The sequence below is a fragment of the Strix uralensis genome, chromosome 3 (genome assembly GCF_047716275.1).
Source record: "Strix uralensis isolate ZFMK-TIS-50842 chromosome 3, bStrUra1, whole genome shotgun sequence".
Taxonomy (NCBI): Eukaryota; Metazoa; Chordata; class Aves; order Strigiformes; family Strigidae; genus Strix; species Strix uralensis.
The window spans coordinates 76852564-76874504 of record NC_133974.1 but is presented as its reverse complement, the minus strand read 5'-3'; the positions used below and the strand labels follow the sequence as shown (position 1 = coordinate 76874504).

The 21941-nt window shown below is 41.2% G+C and overlaps 1 protein-coding gene across 2 annotated transcripts in view; it reads left to right on the top strand.

The window, feature by feature from the left end:
• AGPAT4 (1-acylglycerol-3-phosphate O-acyltransferase 4) overlaps positions 1-21941 on the top strand; it is an 86783-nt gene that overhangs the window by 35779 nt on the left and 29063 nt on the right. For both annotated transcript variants that reach the window (XM_074862985.1, XM_074862986.1), the window contains exon 3: positions 11442-11611. In XM_074862985.1, coding sequence (XP_074719086.1) covers positions 11442-11611 — 170 coding nt within the window. The remainder of the gene's footprint in view (positions 1-11441; positions 11612-21941) is intronic.

Below are 21941 nucleotides of genomic sequence, written 5' to 3'. Positions count from 1 at the left end.
TGTTTTGTTCTGAAATGCTTTCTTTCCAAAGTTCGCATTTTTGTTTGCTTCGAAACCAAAGAGCATAAACTTGCTTTCTGTAGAAATTTAAGACTATTGTAAGAATATATGCTAGAAGGAGAGAAATTATGTGAAAGTAGGTTTCCTTCCTAAATATATGGATTAAACATGAAAGACTCACTTGGGTCAAGTAACTTCCCTAATCTTTAGATGATCTTATTAATACATACAAGCAATGAGTATGGCAAAAAAAACCCAGTCATGTGAGTGTGTGGGCTGTTGTTCTAAGTGAAAGTATGAGTCTGAAGTATGGACAATGTTGATAGCCCTATAATTAAGGAAATGCTAATGATTCGTTATGTCAAAAAAGTCAGTTGTGATTGAATAAATACAAGTTATGACATCTGTTAACTTGGTTAACATTTCTTTTGTGCGTACCTGAATTTTCAGATCCCAACCCCCTAGAAGGTGATTTTCAGCTGAGAACTCCTTTGGGAAGGGTTGCTGGCTGGTGCTACCCTGCTTAAACAGAAGCCTTTGCATATTGATGCAAGATACTGGCTTCCTCCTTGTCCAGTGAATGCTCGTTGCAGCCTGTGGTAGCATAGCTCTGCAGGATGTTTCTCAAGCAGTGATGGAAGAGAGGAGACATTGGTCTATAAGATAGAAAATTGGAAAATCTCACTTTTTTTCTGATGACAGGAAATAGGACTAGAAAGGAGTCCCTGTGTCATTGAGATAAATTCATACTGTTTCTAGCAGCAGTATAATGTACTCTTTTTAAGACGAATCTTGTTCAATTTTGTAAAGCTGTTAGGTGTTTTTAATCTGCCAAAACAATTAGAAGAAGCTTCAGCATATCAGATACCTGTATTTTCCATTACTTTAGACATGGTGGTTGTTGTGCTACTATTCTTGTTTTGCACTGTTAGCCTCCCACATCCTTGAGCCATATTTGTGGGGAGCAACCCAATCCTCTTTCAGCATTTGTTTGATAGCTATTCTCTTTTTCTGGTCATCCTGATAGCCCTGGTCTGCAGATGCTTTGTTTCAGCTTTTCCTTCCTGAGCATGGATGTCTGGTACTGATGTGCTGGACCAGAGATTATCTCAGTAATGCAATGCGTTATTCTCTTTCTCTCCAGGAACAAACATCTTAATGCCATCTTTTTCCTTCTTAGAGCTGCATAATGCAAACAGAGCAGAAACGTCCAGTGGCAAGCTAATGTTCCCAGATATCTCTCTCCTCTATCATTTCCAAATTATGAGGCTCTGTTTTATTAGTTCTGTAAGGCATCAGGCAATGATCTCTCCTATCAAAATGAATTCCATTTCTGTTACCTTACTTCTCAAGGTCATCTGGTTTTTAAAGTGTCGTCTGACTTTGTATCATCCACAAAATTTATTAATTTGGATTTAATGTTTTAGTCCTCAGAAACACTTCAAGGAGATCTTTCTTCATCCAGATTGACCAAAAGATAACACAAACAGTTGCACTTTTTAGTTCAGTTCTCCTTTACAGCCATTTACTAATCTTCAGTTTCTCTTTAGTTTAATAGCAATTTCTTTTATTGTACATATGAATGGCTTAGTATAGCCTGGGTGTGTTAGATTTGAAGTCTCTCTTTTGTCTATAAAATCAGAGTTATCAGATAATGACATGTAGACCTGCCTCTGAAAAATTATAGAGGGTCTGTTTTCCTAAATTCCAGCTCTTGCAGACATCTCTTCTGTGTAACTTGTTTGTTTTTGTTTCCGTTCCCATGTAGTACTGAGGCCTGATTACTGTGTCTGCAGGTGGCCTGATCATTTATCTACTTACCAGTCTAAGTGTTAGCAGTATGTTTCTACTCTTCTCTATTTTAAAAAACATGGGGCCATGCTCAGTCTGAAACTATTCTTTTGATGAGACTTCATTTCACCTCTGATTCAGTATTCTGGGAGGTCATCTGGGTCTCCCTGAGTTGAAATTTATTAGATTATGAGTTTTGCATTACCTTTCTTTTCATACTGCTGCTTCCCTGTCAACAGTCTTCCTTGTTGCTTTCTCAATGGTGATACAGGGGCAAAAGTGTTTGTTTTGTTGTTGAGACACTCTTGCTTAACTAAAGAAATTTCTCTCACCCTGGCTAGGAATGACTGAATGACTTAGTCATTAGTCTGGTCACCATTTAAAGACAGAATTTAGTTATAAAGAGTGAATCTTTACAGTTGTACTGGGTCTAGCTGGTACAGATTTTTTTTTTTTTTTTTCCCCTAATAGCCTGTATGGTGCTGTGTTTGGGATTTGTAACTAAAACAGTGTTGGTAACACACCAGTGTTTCTCTTTTTCCCCACTCTGTGTGTGCCCCCAGCAAGTAGGTTGAGAGTGTGCAAGAAGTTGGGAGGGGGTGCAACCAGGACAGCTGACCTGAACTGACCAAGGGCATATTCCATGCCATATAACATCATGCTCAGCAATAAAAACTGAGGGGAGGGCTGTTTTTTGGAAGGCAGCCAGTACTTTGAGTCAGGCTGGGCATTGGCCTGCTTGTGGGAGATGACTGCTTTTGTGTTGATCTTTTTGTTTTTTTTCCCCCTTTCTTCTTTCCTTTGTTTATTAAACTGTCTTTAGATCAACCCACAGGTTTCTCTTGCTTCTGCTCTTCATACTCTTTCCCCTGTCCCACTGGGGATGGGATAGTGAGCGAGTGGCTGTGTGGCACTGAGCTGCTGATCAGGGTTAACCCACATCAGTCCTTTGTCACACCCAGTTTGGGGCAACACAGCTGAGGAAGAGTTTGCGAAAGGCAAGAGAAGAATCCAGATTTTTCTGAAAGCTGTTTTTGCCATAAAACAAAGCAGGGTCAAAGGACCTTCATGAGAGAACCAGTTTTGGGGAGTAATATGTCAAGATGGGCATCAAAACATCCCAGTCCTCTGGGGGTATAGAGGATCTGAGGCCCACAGCACCCCTAATTAGAAAGATATTAGCAATGTATGATGGGTTGAGCTGCTTCAGAAATAGTTGGTACAGAAGCACAGCTCCTCCTAGCTCTTTGACTTAGCTGCTGAGTGGGGTTAACCCATAACATATGTTTTTCTCAAATAATATGAAACAAAAATTCCTTGCATAATCAAATGAAGTATGGGGTTCATCAACAGACTTCTGGGTCTGTCCCAGCACAACGGATTATCCATCCATTACCCCACTCTCACATTCATTTAAATCCAAACCAACATGACTTATACTGTCTTTTCACAAAAAGAAATATCATGGCCTCAGGTATTGAGGAACAAGAAGCAAAAATCTACTTTGTTTAAAACTTCGGTTGCAGTCCTGGCTTGCGCTTACACGCTATCTCCCCCAGCCTTTTCTGTACTAGCAGGTGGGTTCTTTTTTGGCCTGTACAATGCAAAAGTTTACAAATATATCAGGTGTTTCTTTCTGCTCTCTGAAATCCTGTTCAAAACTGGTAAAATTCTTTTAACTGACTGTGCCCATCTAATGGCTCCTGTCTTTGTGATTTTTTTCTTCTTGTTACCTAGTGAGTTTTTACCTGTGTTTGCATCTTCAATTGTTTTCCTTTCTTTCCTCTGTTTGTGCATGTTGTAAGTCCTGTACGAAGCTGATGTTTTTTCTGAAAGTTTATTAAGTTATGTCATATTCTCAACTTCTGTTCAGAGCAAGTTGCTCCTAGCCCTTCTGGTATCAGGAAAGAGCTTGAAAGGAAACTGTAGAGATTCAAATACCTGGTACTTGTCCATGCATTCCACATCTTATAAAAGTTTGAGAGGAGATTTGTAACTGCTGCATAATTATTGGATTTGATTCTTTGACTCTATCAATTTAAGACGGCACTTGCTTATGCTTAATATAAGTCACCCTGCTCTCATTTAAGCTTCTGGTTTCAGATTTAAACGATAACATGCTACCCTAACCATCAAAATGAGAACTGGAGTAACCTCACATGTACTGTTCATCCAAGCTATCATTGTTGCAATAACTTAATCAGTGGGACACAGAAGCTAGTCCCTGGGTAAGGCATGGTTCAGGGTCATACCGGAAGGCATGCCAGGAGAGGGATGTGTGATGGATCATGTGGTTTGCTTTGTCCCATCGTGGGTCTGTGTGCCAGAGTATGAAAGCTGTTTGGTTGTCTCTTTAGAAAGCAGTTGCTGTGCATGCCCAAGCTTAACTAACTGATAAGGGCTATCAAATGCTGTTTTACTGATCACTGCAGAACCTTTATCACCTTCTTTTAAGTTGTTTCTCACCTACTCTTTTCATGTTTCCTCTCCCAGCACTCATCTCTTATGTCTGTCAGTGCTCATACAGATGAACATACTAGACTTCCTGGTTTGTGTACATCAAATACTGAATAATTTAATAAAAAGCATAATCTAATATTCACGGAAACCTGACATTAGCTACTGCTAGCTGAGATAAGATGCTTCCTTCTAGTAAGAACAGAGCAAAACTTTTCCTGATACTCCTTATGTACATTTCTTATTCAGGAAAGCTGCTTCATAGTACTGACCTAGCATAGTAGTTGGGCCAGAACCAGTGTGAGCATGCTTCTCCAGAATGCTTTCTACATCCTAACAGGCCACCTCAGCAGAATGTATTATTGAGGTGCATGCCACTTCAAGAAGGTGATGTGTAGTGTATAAATCCTTTATTTTGAAATTCAAATTTACTTTAGAAATAGTTGTGTGCGTATAGCAATCAAGATAGCGGACGATGCTGATTGCTTAAGAGAGACAAAGTTTGTGCAAGCTAGAAGAGTAGGTTAGTGCTGTTAAATCAGTACTGATATCTGGAGCCTAACCTGCTTTTCTTGGGACTGGTGGGGATTTCTTGTGTGAAGTGCTATTTGCTAGACAACATGAAGTACTCACAGACAGTGCCTGTCCGCGTGAGTAACAGGAGGCTGTAGTGTATCTGATCTTTACTGTTTGGGATGATGGTGTCTGAATGACTGAAGACCGTTGGGATGGAGTTAAGAAAAATGGATAATATGAAGAATGATTTGCAGTCAGAAGTGTTGTTTCTTATTAGACCAGTTGACATGCCTGGAAAATTGGAACAGATTTGCATGCAGAAAGCCTTCTTCAAGCTTAAAAGAGAAATTGCAATCTTCAGGTTAAATTCAGATTGAAAACAGTTGTTTGAAATTTATCTATTCATCCCTTGGCCTGTGAGAGGAAGAAGGGTTGGTAGCTATGGATTTGGGGAGAGTAGGGATATAGGACAGAGAAAGACAGGCAATTGTCTGTGAAACACTGATGTTAGTTGGAAGTACACGGCATCGTACAGGTGATGAAAACCATAACTGCATAATCATCCTTTCCAGCTATCTTCTGACTGGGTTTAGTATATTATAGACTAGTCTTTCTTTGAGAGGAAGCAGAAGTCGCTCATATGAATCCCCTAACATGGAAAACATGCATGTGCGGTCAGGACAGATACATGTTGTTTCTTCTCAGTTAACCTTCTCCTTTAAGAGCATCAGTAACTTCTTCCCAAAAACTTCTTAGGGATCGCTTGCTAACTGGAGTTGGTAGCTTTTGGACTTGTGCTTCAGGCTGTCGTCTCCCTTTTGCTGATAATTGATTCCCATGAACTAAACATTGAGGCCTTGAGTATGACCATTAGAGGTTTATTATAATCATCATCATCAAATGGTTTGGGACCTTAAAGATCATCTAGTTCCAACCCCCCTGCCATGGCCAAAGTTACCCTCCACTAAACCAGGTTGCTCAAAGTCTCATCCAACCTGGCCTTGAACACTTCCAGGGAGGGGACATCCACAGCATGTCTGGGCAACCTGTTCCAGTGCCTCACCACCCTCACAGTGAAGAATTTCTTCTTTATATCTAATCTAAATCTACCCTCTTTCGGTTTAAAAACATTACCACTTGTCCTGTCACTACATGCCCTTGTAAAATGTCCCTCTCCAGCTTTCTCATAGGCCCCATTTAGGTACCTTCTCTCAGGTTAAACAACCTCTCAAGCCTGTCAAGGTCCCTCTGGATAGCATCCCTTCCCTCCAGCGTGTTGACTGCACCACACAGCTTGGTGTCGTTGGCAAACTTGCTGAGGGTGCACTCAGTCCCACTGTCCACGACACCAACAAAGATGTTAAACATCACTGGCCCCAACATCAACCCCTGAGGAACGCCACTCATCACTGGTCTCCACTTGGACATTGAGCCATTGACTGCAACTCTTTGAGTGTGACTATCCAGCCAATTCCTTATCCACCAAGTGGTCCATCCATCAAGTCCGTGTCTCTCCAATTTAGAGACAAGGATGTCATGTGGGATGGTGTCAAATGCTTTGCACAATTCCAGGTAGATGGCGTCGGTTGCTCTTCCCTTATCCACCAGTGCTGTAACCCTTGTTGTAGAAGGCCACCAAATTCATCAGGCATGATTTGCCCTTAATGAAGCCATGTTGGCTGTCACCAGTCACCTCCTGTTTTCCATGTGCCCTAGCATACTTTCCAGGAGAATCTGCTCCATGATCTTGCTAGGCACAGAGGTGAGACTGACTGTCCTGTAGTTTCCTGGGGCTTCTTTATCTCCCTCTTTAAAAATTGGGGTTATGTTTCCCCTTTTCCAGTCAGTGGGAACTTTGCTGGTCTGCCACGACTTCTCAAAGATGATGGATAGTGGCTTAGCACTTCATCTGCCAGTTCCCTCAGTACCCACGGATGCATCTCATCAGGTCCCGTGGACTTGTGCACCATTAGGTTCCTTAGATGGTCTTGAACCTCATCTTCTCCTACACTGGGTGGTTCTTCTTTCTTCCAGTCCCCACCTTTACCTTCTGGGGGTCTTGGGCGGTATGGCTGGAGCACTTGCTGGTGAAGACAGAGTCAGAAAAGTTGTTGAGTATCTCGGCCTTCTCCATATCCTGGGTAACCAAGTCTCCCTTTTCCTTCTGAAGAGGGCCCCCATTTTTCCCTAGTCTTCCTTTTATCATCAATGTACCTATAAAAGTTGTTTTTGTTGTCCTTGATGTCCCTGGCCAGATTTAATTCTACCAGGGGTTTAACCCTGTCTGTTTACACAAAAGGCTTTTGAGTAGTCTGGAGAGGAGAATAGATTTGCTTTTCTTAGTTACCTGTAGATTTAATTCATTCCATGGAAAATGTTAAGGAGGTGCACCTAGTAGGTGTAGTCTGGAAATATGGAAAGGTATGAAGTTGTTATTGTAAGTCATTCTTCCACAGACAGGCATGAGCTGCAGTACATGACTGTCAGTCTGTCTTTAGCATTATTTTTACATCATTTTTTTTAAAATGTGTTCCCCAGTCTTCTATGCAATGTACTCATTCATCATGCAGCCATTCACGCTATCTGGTCTTTGAAATGGTGGTCACAGCTTGCCCACTTACCTTGTTTTTTATTTGTATTGGAGAGTTTACTGTGCTTTTACCATATATTCCCATAAGAATTTTCTAAGTTCTCTTCTTGGTGTTGCCTTGATACATAGGTTAAAGAAAATTAAGAATGCCATAGAGGGAAACAATTCTCTTGCTTTTTAAAATGGGTTAAATACTTGAGATCTTCAAATTATTGTACTTACTGAGTCCTTACATAACTATGCTTTTAGTTGCATTTTATGGTTAATCTTGTAATCAAATGTTTCCGTGGCTTATCAAGAATAGTTAGCTGAAGGAATTACTAATAACTTCTATAGAAGAGCAGTGTTAACTGTTTTAATGACTCATTACAAAACTTAGAGGTGGAAAATAACAAGTCTCAGTAAACTCTGTGTGTGTTTCCCTTCTTCCCTTAAATGTTTCTCATATAGCTAGTTATAGTTCAGGTCAGACTTAGAGATGTTTTCTTTTTAGTTCTATAAGTGTAGGCATTGTGGCAGTTCAGATTTTGCATTGAAGGGCTAGGAAGCAGTCTACTCTCGCAGGAGGTAGGGGCTGTTTTGTGTAGCAGGGTGAAGGGTTTTTTATGCCAGAAAGGTAGAAAAACTCAAAATTCTCAAGCTAACAGAGTATCTGTATTAGGCATTTGAATGCATTTTTTCTCCTTACCATCAGTCTCTCCTGAAGCTAGTTGTAATGTACTGCAAGGACTCTGTCTTCAAAGCAGGGATGAGAGATTGTTTTGGTTTTTCTCCTTCCTTTGCGTTAATTGTGTGGAAGTGTCACTGGAGGAGTTCTTTTGCAAGGTAGGAACCCCCATGACATGGCTGAATGTGAATTTACCAGCTCAGTTGCAATGTTCAAACTCCAAAACCTCGTGAGAGGGGGTGGGGAGAAGCCTTAGAAATCTTGAACCAGATGTGGTTGGGAGTAAGAGAATCTTTTTTCCCCTTATATAAATTGATTTTTAGGTATAGAGTCTGACTGGTGTACAGAGAGGAGGAAACTTGCACTCATCATCAACACTGTGAAGGAGGGAAGGAGAGTGTGTATGAGTGACCTTGTGCTGCTGAGCCACCACTGCAAGTTACTGACTTATTTATTACTGGGTAATAAATTTCTGTGGCAGGTTGTGGAAGTAAGCTGGTGACATGATGCAAGAGTAGCGCAAACTGACCTTACTAATCACTGCTTGAGAACCACAAAGAGAAAGGAGGCTGGAAAGAAGGGGAAAGAAAGAGTAGGCAAAATGAGGGGAAGAAACATGTTAAGAATTTAAAGGCTGGCAGATGGTATTTGTTGTATTTAATACAGAGGTGTTCAGTGCCTGCTTTGTGTTTCTGCAGCAACTGCCTGAGCACATCAGTGACAAATGGGCATGCAAGGTGGGGAATAGGGACCTATTTCTGCAGTATTTATTCAAACAAAAATCCTGTTTATGTGAAGCCTAAAGAATCAAACTACATATAGAAATATTTTTGCCTATGCTTTTTTGGAATGTATTTGAGACTGAAAATATGTAACTGAAGAGCCCTATGCATGTGGCACACCTGTATAGTGAGATTCATGATGCATTATTAGTTCTGTTCAAATTCTTTAGGAAAAGACAAAAAAAAAAAAAACCCACACTTGAAGTCGGATGGCTTTGAAGTCATTTTTTTCTCAGGTAAAGTTGACTTTTTCTTCAAGAGGACCTCACAGTCATCATCTCTTCGTGTTTGTTTTAGGCAATAGATTTAATGGCAGAGGTTAAAAAAAGAGATATTCCCATCTGGCAGTCATTTCTTCTTATTTGGGTTCCTAGTTAAGCAAAAGACAAGCTAATCCTGTCACTAATTTACTTTCTCCCCAACGTGTTTACATGTTCTCCCCCAGGATATGACTGTAGATTCTGTAAAGGTTTGCAAATTACAGTGTGGTGGGTTTTGTCCCAATTATTATTCAATTTTGCTGTGTTTTGGGGAGTGGAGGGCTTTTATTTTCAATATAAACCTAATAGAAAGCTACACCCTTAGAAAGATGTAAAACTCTGAATCTGTGTCCCAAGGCAGCTCTTAGCAGGGGAAGTCTGGAAGCACACTTCTGTATCTCCACAGCACTCTCACTGAGACGTGAACATCTTCAGCTTTTACTGGGAAATTGATTTCCAACCAGTGAAATCATGCTTCGGTTAACATACAGCAGTTTAGGTCTCCCTCCACATCTCTGACTATTGTTTTGATGCATGATAGCATGCATCGAATAATATCTACTCCTGCCATGGTAGTAGTTACCTGCCCTGATTAGAAATAAGCAGAGGGACTGACAAGTCAGTCATTTATCTGTACCATAAATATGGTTTTATCATATTAAGATAATGTTATTGAAATAGAGATTGTCTATTAGCCTGGCTGTAACACTGTTAGATAAAATTCATTCATGTCACTAATATGTGTTCTCCTATGTACGGCACAATGTCATCCAGAAGCTTCAGGCAATTCATTTTGCTAATGAGGACTGAAGATGTAGACAACTTATTCCTAGCTATTTTCTGTTTTCAGTCACTGGTTGAGGCCAGTAGAGGACCTAAATTGAAAGGATTTCAGAAGTGTTTCAAAGACTGGCCTGGTTTTGATTTTTCCCTGAGGTGAATGAGGATTTGTGGTGCTTTTGGGCTTGCCTGAAGCCAGAAGAGTGTCTCAGATATCTCATCCTTCCAGCAGAGACATTCATATGGCACAGATATGCTCTGAGAAAGAGATATGTTTCACTTAACAAAGAATTAACTCCTCACGTTAGACCTTTGCTTTAGTGCAGAAGTTTTGTGATAGCTTTGACAGGAAGCAAATGTGTCCCTTAACTCCTTTTCCATCTTGACAGATAGCTCTCATTTAGTTCCATGGTCCCCCCAGCTCACAACATGGGTTGCTTGAGGAGAGCTGCTGCTTTTTTAAATTTTTCTCTTCCACCTCCATGGAGACAGAGGTCTCCAAACTTGTTGGCTTTACTGACTCACCTCAACTTCCCATACCCCAGACTAAATAAAGGTTTGATTCACAAGTCTTGTGGTCAGGCTTATAGTTAGAAGCAAAACAACTACAGAATCTACTTCATGCCTGTGCTTGATAATGGGATAAGCAAGTAGGAAGATGAAAGCTATATGATAGTCACTAGGAGACTGCTGAGAAACTACTCTCCAGCTTATAAGTACAGCTGTGTTTTAAACAGCCCTCACTGTCCTACTAATCCTTGTATTAGGGCTTGGGAACAAATCTGGGTGCTAATGCAGAGTGATTTTGAGGTACTTAACAGTGATTTCCCTGTTTCTCTACCCCTCCTCTGCCCCCCAGAGAACTTCATCAGTTCATCGACTGCGGAATGTGCAGATAGTTCCACTATTAATAACTATTCTTGGCTTTGCACACTTTGCTAGCCACCCATCTTGTCTTTGGTCTGGGGATGGATATTCTTCAACCGGTTTGAGCTACAGGCTTTGCTCTGGATGACTGATGCACCCTGTCAAATGTAGAATGCATCAGTTGTAGCAGGGCATATGACTGTTACTCCTGACAGGTTAACAGGATGACAATGTAAGGTGTACATGTAACAGACCTGGTTCCAGGTGTCTTGTCCAAATTGCTTCCTAATCTATAATTGTACAGTTCTTAGAGGAGCATGAGGACCTGTATGTGGCAAGAATAGGTGTGTTTCTCCTACAAGCTTGTTTTATTCTTCATGTAATTTAATTGTACTATTGTAAACCATAAATGCTAATTTTACATGTATTGTGATAAAATATTTTGTAGCATTGAATTTGCACTTTTTAAATAAAACACATTTTTGTCAATATCACTGTGGAAAATTTCTGCTCCCTCTTTCCATGAAATCTCCTTATTTCCCTTCTCTCCTCTGTCCCCCCCTTGCTGTACCAAGATATGTGACTGTGTGGTTTGTGTTCAGCATTTCAACTTCATTACAGCCCTTTCTTTACCGTATGCTGTTGACGTGACTGATGCTTTTCAACATGTTACTAATGTTTGGCTTTGCATATACTATGTACATTCATATATTTCTTGTTCTTTATTCCAGAGATGGTGATGTTGCTGGAATGGTGGTCAGGCACCGATTGTACCCTCTACACTGACCCAGAGAGTTACCACAAGTATGGAAAGGAGAATGCCATCGTAATCCTTAATCACAACTTTGAAATCGACTTTCTCTGTGGTTGGAACTTTTGTGAAAGATTTGGGGTCTTGGGGGTGAGTTTTGTTTAGCATTTAAAATAAACTTCCTCCTCTTGGATGCGGAAAAAGCCCAAAACAAATTCTTTGTGTTTTTGAAAGTTAACAGATCTGTGCTCAAATTTCACTCAACCACTGTCTAGAATTAGACAGGTGAACCTGAAGCAATGCAGTGCAAGTGTGTAGAATACTGAGACAGGATTGCTTGGGCATTCACAGAAATTTTAAAAGCACTGCAGTTAAATCTGATGGAGATATTTTTTTAATCTCTGGAGGTCATTACAGTGTTCCTCTTTGTGTGCTTGCTAGGTAACTATTACGGTTCATTGTGCTGCAGAAAGATGAGCTGTTCTCTGATTCTTTCCCAGTAAATTGTAGAATTTGTTTGCTTTCTCCAGTGTAGCCTTACAATTCCACAGCTACAGTTTGAATGATGTAGTCCTTGTCTCTCAGAATGAAAGAGCAGCCATCTCAGATGAAAGCAGTAACCAGGTTATAGCTAGTAAGAGACGGGGGAGGAATGACTTATCCGTAGTTGAATACACTATTATATTAGGCTAGGAGTATGTGTGCGTTTGTTTTCAAGTTGTATTTTTTGTTTCCCCTGGCAGCTCATGGGGATGATTCAAGCTCCCCTCCTAAACCAGCTTGATTTAATTCTGTGGTGGTGACGACATTCTCTACCTACAAGAGTTCCTCCCTCCTAAGAAAGCAGACTAATACCTCATTTTGGAGGTCTTCTGCAGCATCATCTTCTAACTTTGCTACTGGCCACTGTCAAAGATCCTGACCTTGGATTGTGTGTATCTGTAACTTTTTGTGGCCTCTCCTTTGGCCTCTTTGCATTTTCTGGACATTTAGGCACCACTCCAGTCACTTTCAAATTATGACAGTCTGCTTAAAAAACCAAAAAGGGGCCTTAAAACTGGAGGAAAATGAACCTAGGCATTACAGGCCCTGCATATTACCAAAATGGCTGTTGGCTTCTGATATCTGAGGAGCAATTCTACTGTCATGTCTAGGACTTGAGCACAGAGCTGGAGTGGAATTGATGAGACAGCAGGAGATGTAGGGAAACGTGTTCCTGGCAGTCAGATGTACATGCCAAAAGCATTCTCCCTTCTATGTGCTCATTATACAGTGGTGCTTTAGTATAGTCTATCTAATTTTGTAAGCTTAATGGCTACAGTTCTCTAGATAAAGCTGTGTTTTAGAGGGTCAGGTGCTTCTTCAGAAAGCACCATTGTAGAAAATTAAAGGATTATTTCTGTACAAACTAAAAGGGGCCTACAAGGTCAAAAATCTCTTGTTTTACATTGGTGCTGTGTGGTTGGATTGAATCTCATTAGCTTTAATCTGTGGGGTTTTTTTAAATCAGGATAATGTTTTAATTTTTCTATATTGTTCCCTACGCATAAGACCACCACTACGTAGAAGCATAACTGTTGAACAATTACTGTGCTGCACTAACTGAAAATAATTTTTCCTTTTTTTTTAGATGCTTACAGTTATTACTTGGTTTGTGGTTTTGCTAATATTTGGATTCTTTTAGGAACTGATACATACTTTTTTTCAGATTTTTTAAAACTGTTTTAGTCTTGAGTAATGTACTTTGGTTTTACTTCCCAGAAGCTGTTCCAGAAGAAATAGTTCCCATGTGCTCTCATTTGTGTAGATGTCTTTACACAGCAAAGCAGTGCATTTCCCTGTTGGGGCAACCAGTCAAGGTTCATCTTAAGCCAGGTTAAAAAAAATTAATTGAAAATGACCCGCAATCCGTTTCCTGATTGGATTGTCTGTATTGGCATACTGGTACTTGGCTTGGGGCAGTACAGGAGTGGGTGAATGTGTAGGGATGGGGGGTAGCTTGGTTTGACTTTGTGCTGCCTTACATGAGTTTTTAGTGTTCGAAGCTTCAGGGTTTGGCTGGCAGCACAATTAGGAATGCAAGAACCATTACGTAGAGCGCTGATGTTTGGGAAAAGGAGTTAAAAGAAAAAGGCAAGCGTCCAGAGAGATTTTTAAGTGGTATCCCAGCCGCCAGCATGTTGTGGCTCAGGGTCTTTGTGAGCCAGTGGGTTTTATATTTAATGTTGTTTAATTTTACACTCCATGAAGTTTCTATGCAAACTTTTAAGTATCTACCAACATCTTACTAAGCTGATCTCATGTCCACTGCTGCTGAAAAGGAAATCTTGCACACGCCATCCTATTCTGGTGCTTGTCTGCCCTGTTTTGGCATGTTTAAAACACCCCTTCCCTCTCTCCTGCCTTAACTAATCCAGTGAACAAAGGAGAGATGACTGGGGAGGGGGAAGAGGGAAAAGGTGAAGACAATTTAGGGCTGAAGGAGTTGGGACTGATTGTGCTTGGCTGCAGCAGGCAATCAGAACAGCTTTGTTGTGACATGTAGCTGTACTCTGCAGCCCTACTAGACAATGATAGTGCTCTTAACAGTGTCACAAGCATGTGTTCAAACTCAGTATTTTACAGCTTGAGCTTTTATTTCATGAAGCCATTAAATGCTGTAAGTTTTTGCTTGGTTTTGCTTGTTTAAAAACAAAATTAAACTTCCTTAAACCTGTCTTGCCCCTTCTGGCCCCAAAAGAAAAAAGCCTTTTCCTCTTTGATTTTAATCATGATATGAAAAGTGCCCCTCCTGGTCTTAGCTGCAACATTCAATCTGTGCATTGTTCTGCTTCTTTTGTCTCTCTTCTTCTGTACTGGCTTTCTCCTTTCTGCTTATAGCCAAATTGCCATAGTCCCAATAGGTTTATAATGCTCTATAAATGTGGTTTGGTTTTTATCAGTGTGGTTTTCACTTTTTTTGCTGTTTATGTGGGGTGGAGTGGGAGTGGCATAGTCTCTTGCCTTCTGTTGTTAGGTTTGTGAACCTGAGTCCTCTTCAAATGATTCAGTTCTTGTACTTGGATGGGATGAGGTTCTCTGCTTTAATGAAGGTTTTTAAATGACTGTGGAATAACACCTAGCAAAAAGAACCAAAGAAGATGCTAAGAATTTGAGAAGTGTGTGTGTGGAGGAGGGGGGGAAAAAAAAGACAATTCGAACATTTATTTAATTTTTAAATTTTTTTCTTTAAAATGATATTTTTGGACCACCCATTGAAAATGCTAGGGGGCACTGGGTTGACAGTGCTAAGCGAGAGCCAGAGATCTGTCATTTATAGTGGAGAAGGAGAAAACCACACGCCAAAGCAATTCTGTGCTTGTTTTTAATCTTGCAAGTTATTGTAGCCACTGAGATTGTCTTGCTAGCTGCAGTTGGACTCTATGCAGCTGAAGTTACTGATGTGTAATTGTTTGCAGCACCAAACCTTAAAAGATTTTTTGGTTGTTGTTGGAAATCAGAAGGAGGAAGCAAACTTCATAAAAACTAGAAGTCAACAGGGATTTCAGGCTAACCTATGTTCAGGCCAAACTATTAATCACTTACATCTGTATTCCAGTTGTGGGTTTTTTGTGAAGTGATCTTCCTGTTTTGTTTTCAGTCTTTGAGACCTGTCAGCCACACATACCCACATCCTTGTGCTGCCAGACCTCAGTGATGTGTGCAGGAGGGAGGGAATATAGAGGTGCTTGATGCCAACTAATAGAGATGTAAGTCCTAGGACTTACCTTCTTCTTAGTGGTGGACAGCCTAGCCACTCTATCAGCATGTAAACATATGAGTAGCATTTAGTTTCTTCAAGGTGTGTGCTAAGCATCCCTTTGAAAATAGACCCACTGAATACCAGAACTTGAAACTGGCACATAGGCATGTTCTGAGGAGGGAGGTATTATTCAGGACTTCCACCAAAAGCACAGTAATGCGCTTCCTGCCAGGATTCATTGTACCCTTCTGCTTTGTTGCTTGATCTGACAAAACACTGATAAAATAGCTTCTTTAGTAATTTTAGTAACCCTTTTTCTGAGATGAAGTAATTTATATTAACAAAAATTACCTGTGCTTTAAAGCTAAACCTGCTGGCTTATCTGTTCATCTGGTGTCACGAGTTTCAAGTTACTAACTCTGGTGTTCTTTCTACCTTGGCAAAACAGAAACACTATTTTGAGTGGCTTATTATATTGGCATCAACATGTGCATTTCCAAAAGAGACCATAGTTTTTTATTCCTTGGCAGGGTAGACAAGGCAGAAAATCATTATGAAAAACTAGTTGTTAGCTATCTTACTTTAAGTTTCTTATAAAAAAATTGCTAAGCACATGTAACAATTTTTAACCCTAACTGTTCCATATGCCAGAAAAAACAAATTCTATTTAAAAGTTGTTCACGTTGAAACTTGCTCTTGGGAAAACTGAGCATGGCCTTAAATATAGGTGTGAGAAGAGACTTTTGTAGGTTATTGTATGGGACTAATAGGTGTGCGAACACATTAGTTGATTTGTACGTTTTAATATATTAATAGAATTTAAACTAGATTTGAAGGGGGAAAGGGATAAAACCAGGCTTGCTAGAAATAAGCTTGGGGGCAGCATGCCAGTGTTTGAGGGACAGTGTGCTATCAAGGTCCTTTGGTCTGCCATCTCAGTGGAGGTAGGGGATGGATATCCACGCAGCAGCAAAGACACAAGGGTTATTGTTGTGTTAGAAACCATGAAAGTGCCTGAAAATGGTCACATAGGAATTAGGGCTTCTCCCCAATAAAGGTGGCAGGATCAATAGCCCTATGCAAACAGCATGGGCAGCAAACAGGAGGAGTTGGAAGCAGTTGTGCAGCTGGAAAACTATGAGATAGTTGCAATCACAGAACTCACACAGCTGGAGTGCTGCAATGGATGGCTGTAAACTCTTCAGAAGGGACAGGCACAGAAGGAGAGGCGGTGGATAGCCCTGTATGTTAGGGAGTGTTTTGACCATCTAGAGCTTGATGATGGTGATGAAAGGGTCGAGTGTCTATGGGTAAGAATGAGGGGAAAGACCAACAAGGAAGATACTATTGTGGGAATCTTGTTACACACAACCCAACCCAACCAGGATTGAAGAGGCAGGTGAAATATATTCTATAAGCAGCTGGGAGAAGTCTCACAGTCACTAGCCCTTGTTCTCATGGGGGACTTCAACTTACCAGATGTCTGCTGGAAATACAATACAGCAGAGAGGAAACAGTCTAGGAGGTTCCTGGAGTGTGTGGAAAGTAACTTCCTGACACAGCTGGTGAGTGAGACAACTAAGGAAGGTGCCCTGCTGGGCCTGTTGTTTGTGAACAGAGAAGAACTTGTGGGTGATGTGATGGTTGGATGCTGTCTTGGGCACAGACTTTAGCCTGTTTAGGAGCTGGGTTGACAGAGTCCCTTGGGAGGCAGCCCTGAAGGGCAAAGGGGTCCAGGAAGGCTGGACATTCTTCAAGAAGGAAATCATCAACACACAGGAGCAGGCTGTCCCCATGTGCCAAAATACGAGCTGGCAGGGAAGAAGGCCGTCCTGGCTGACCAGAGAGCTTTGTCTGGAACTTCGGAAGAAGAAGAGGCTTTATGATCTTTGGAAGAAGGGATAGCACCTCAGAAGGACTACAAGGATGTTGTGAGGTTATGCAGGGAGAAAATTAGAAGGGCCAAAGCCTACCTAGAACTTCATCTGGCTACTGCCATAAAGGACAGTAAAAAATGTTTCTATAAATACACTAGCAACAAAAGAAGGGCTAAGGAGAATCTCCGTCTTTTATTGGATGTGAGGGGAAACATAGTGACAAAGGATGAGGAAAAGGCTGAGGTACTTAATGCCTTCTTTGCCTCAGTCTTTAATAGTAAGACCAGTTGTTCTCGGGGTACCCAGCCCCCTGAGCTGGAAGACAGGGAGCAGAATGAAGCCCACATAATCCAAGGGGAAATAGTTTGTGACCTGCTAGACACACACTTAGACACACACAAGTCTATGGGGCCGGATAGGATCCACCCAAGTGTCCTGAGGGAGCTGGCAGAAGTGCTCACCAAGCCAGTTTCAGTCATTTATCAGCAGTCGTGGCTAGACAGAGAGGTCTTAGTCAACTGGAGGTTAGCAAATGTGACACCCATCTACAAGAAGGGCTGGAAGGAGGATCCGGGGATCTACAGGCCTGTCAGTCTGACCTCGGTGCCAGGGAAGGTTATGGAGCAGATGATCTTGAGTGCCATCAAGTGGCACGTACAGGACAACCAGGTGATCAGGCCCACTCAGCATGGGTTTGTGAAAGGCAGGTTCTTCTTGGCTAATCTGATCTCCATTTATGACAAGGTGACCTGCTTAGTGGATGAGGGTAAGGCTGTGGATATTGTCTACCTAGATTTTAGTAAAGCCTTTGACACTGTTTCCCACAGCATTCTCCTGGATAAACTGACTGCTCATGGCCTGGATGGGTGTACTCTTCGCTGGGTTAAAAACTGAGTGGATGTCTGGGCCCAGAGAGTTGTGGTAAATGGAGTTAAATCCATTTGGTGGCCAGCCACAACTGGTGTTCCCCAGGGCTCAGTACTAAGTTCAATTTTGTTTAATATTTTAATCAATGTTCTGGACGAGGGGATGGAGTGCACCCTCAGTAAGTTTGCGGATGACACCAAGTTGGGTGGGAATGTTGATCTGCTTGAGGGTAGGAAGGCTCTACAGAGGGATCTGGACAGCCTGGATATCGATGATCCAAGGCCAACTGCACGAGGTTCAACAAGGTTCACTACCAGGTCCTGCAAATGGGTCACAACAACCCCATGTAATGCTACAGGCTTGGGGAAGAGTGGCTGGAAAGCCGCCTGGCGGAAAAGGACCTGGGGGTGTTGGTTGACAGCCGGCTGAATATGAGCCAGCAGTGTGCCCAGGTGGCCAAGAATGCCAATAGCATCCTGGCTTGTATCAGAAATGGTGTGGCCAGCAGGACTGGGGAAGTGATTGTCCCCCTGTACTCCGCACTGGTGAGGCCAAATCTTGACTACCGTGTTCAGTTTTGGGCCCCTCACTACAAGAAAGATGTTGAGGTACTGGAGCACATCCAAAGAAGGGCAACAAAGCTGATGAAGGGTCTAAAGCACACGTCCTGTGAGGAGCAACTGAGGGAAGATTAGCCTGGAGAAAAGGAGGCTGAGGGGAGACCTCATCACCCTCTACAACTACCTGAAAGGAGGTAATATAAGTGATAGGATGAGAGGAAACAGCTTCAAGTTGTGCCAGGGGAGATTTAGATTGGGTATTAGGGAAAACATATTCACTGAAAAGGGTTGTCAAGCATTGGAACAGGCTGCCTGGGGAAGTGGTTGAGTGACCATCCCTTGAGGTATTTAAAAAGACATACAGATGTGGTGCTTAGGGACATGGTTTACTGGTGGATTTGGCAGTGTTAGGTTTATGGTTGGACTCGATGATCTTAAAGGACTTTTCCAACCTAAATGATTCTGTGATTCTAAATTATGTGATTGTTCATGTAGGCAGCCAAAAATACATTATTATTTGTATTTATCACAGCATCTTAACACATACTTAGACATATATCCTATAAAATACTGCTGTGTTACCTTTCCAACATGGAAAAGTTTTATTCAACAGGAAGCATTAGAAATTAGGAGCCTAACTAATTTCTGGAACAATAGCTTTGAGGGACTAAAACATAGCTTTCCATCTTGATGTCCCGGAGAGTATAATATGGAGGAGTGCTATATTTCAAAAATAGAGCAAACGGGATCATCACAAGTATGTCAATGCTGAGGGCAGCCTGGAGAGCAAATAACTTAGAAGGCAAACTGCTGCTTCTCATGATTTGTAGCTACAGTGAATTTGTTTTGAAACTGGAACAAATTTCGTTAGACATCCTCAGCTTGCAGGTTGATTTCATGCTGTTTGTTTCATTCTGTGATTAAGAGGTGTTGAATAACTGAGACTGGACATATAAATCAAGATTTTCTTTCTGTGACAGCATAGCTGTGCAAATGCATCTAAAGTAAGCTTGTAAAAATACTTTTTTAATGTGATATTAGTGCAATCATTCACAAAAGAAGAACTTAATGGGTATTTCCATCTGAGCAAACTTGGCCAAAAGAATCTGGATTAAAATGCTATTATTGTAAACAAGTTGTCCCCATCCAGCAGTAATTTCATTAAACATCTGTTGGAATTACACAGTTCTGAGCACTGAAAATGTTTGACATCCTTCAAGAAGGCAGCTTACATGGAATAAATAAGCACTTTTAAATGAAATTTATTCTGTTGAACAAGCTGAATTTGAAGGTTAGAGGTGGCTGTCACTTATATACCAAAGCATTTTGGTAAAGGAAAAGTTAGTGGCTGAAGTCAGCTAGAGCTGCATTTTTGCCCTCAGGTATTTACACAGTAGCTGTGCATGGGTAGATGACTGAAACAGAATAGGTTCTAGCTCTAGTTATTGTAAGAGAGATTGTAGCTTGTGAGGGGAGGCCTAATGTATTCCTCCCACACGAGAGCAGTCTTACCAGTATAATGCACTGAGGAGTTTCCTTTCTCTGATTAGTTCTGTGTCATTAGCCTTCCTTCTACTCCTAGGATAGATAGGGTGCACAAAATAGCATAAGGTGATTTAGTTTCTTTTTATGTGTGTCTAAGGAGTCATACTCTCACGTGTCTAAAAGACGGCTTTTAAATTTAAAAAATGCATTGGCATAGAAAGTGAGTAAGAACGTGCCCTGAGGAAGAATTCGAACATCTATTCTGCTTTTGTGGTTATACCTGTGCTATGTGACACCTTAGCTCACAACATAATTTTTTTGTTTTGCTGGGGGAAAAAAAAAATGGTGGCAACTTCTCTCCTGCCCCTTGTTTAACTCATATGCTTTTTAAAATATGCAAAACATTAGAAAATATCTCTGTTGAAATAGTTACTTTAGCTTGCTTTTTGGACTAGGATTCCTGTGTTTTAAAGTCTTGGAGGGAGGACTACTAGATAGTGTTTTCTGACTCTGTGCTCTGGAGGCCTTGTACATTCTATGTGGAGCAGACTGAACACTTACTTTAAATATACTTTAAGATCATGGAGGTTTTTTCTATTTTGGGGGGCTGACACTGTTGCTGTTGGCCTCATTGTGCAGTGGCTTGCATTAGGCTGTGGCTGACAGCTGCCCTGGTTGTGGCTGAGGTGGGCAGTAGTTCCCTAAGGTTTTAGCTCTCCCTGTTCAGCTAAAAACACTTTTTATCTGTTGGGGTTTCTTGGGGCAAAGCCTTGGCTCAGCTGTCTTCCACAGGCATGTACAGGGCAGAGGAATGGAAGAGCATATGAACTGGTCTGTGTGCTTTGAAAGGAAGCTATACTGTACATGGCCTACAACAAAAAATGCTCTTTGGAGGCTTTTGAAGCTATCTGCTAGAACTATTTATATTTATTTTGGGAATAAGAAAATTACTTGTACTAAGAGTAACTTAGAGAAGGAAAAACAGTAGTGTGGGAAAACCAGAGAGCTAAGGTAAGTGGTGGGAGGAAAGCCTGTTTGTCTGTGGGCAGTTTGGGGAGCTGGAAGAGGAGTCTGGGGTCAGTATTGCTGCTGCCATGCAGTAGGGACTAACGTCCAACATGGCTTGAAATTGAAAAGGCAAAAAGTGTGCCGAATCCTATGGCTGCACCTTGTGGGAGAGCTGGATTTGGAGTACTGATCTGGGTTTGGAGTTCTGATGGAGTAATCAACAGGGAGCACTTTATTACAAAGTGTTAAATCATTTGACAGATGGTTCCTCCATTCATAGAAATGGCATTGTCTCATGTCATCTTCTGCTCTGCTTCAGTGTAACAGTTACTAGTGAAGCTATGTGATGTGCACTTGCCTTCCAGTCTTATGAGCATTTAGATAGCTTAATTATTTAAGGTGTTTTCCTTCTCAAGGAAGGAGAGCTGATAAGAGAAATGAACTGAGATAAAGAATTAGGTCAAGTCTTTTCCCCTAGTAACCAAATGAACAACAGTGACCAAAAAAGTAAAAGTAGATCATTTCTGTTGATGGTAATTTCTACCAGTAAATAATTCCTACTAGTCAAATACGATGTCCTGGAACCCATCTGCAGAGCACTTTGATGGGGTAGCTTATAATGGTATCATGGATAGAAACTGGACTGTAATCACCCCATCTATCCTCTAAGAAAATGTCACTGTTTTTCAGGAAATACTGAAGCAACAATTGCTATACACACACACACATGCTGTTTTATTTAATAACAAAGTGAAACATAAGACAACTTACCAAGGCAGGCTGGCTTGGAAGACAGGAAGGGAGCAAGTGTAATCAGTTCTCCTGCCCAAAGGGATGTCCATCTGAGATGATCACAGAGTTAAGTTCTGGAGTAGGATTTGAGATTTGAAACTTGTTGAAACCACAGACTTCTTGTGGAGGGTCTGGACAAATCACTTCAG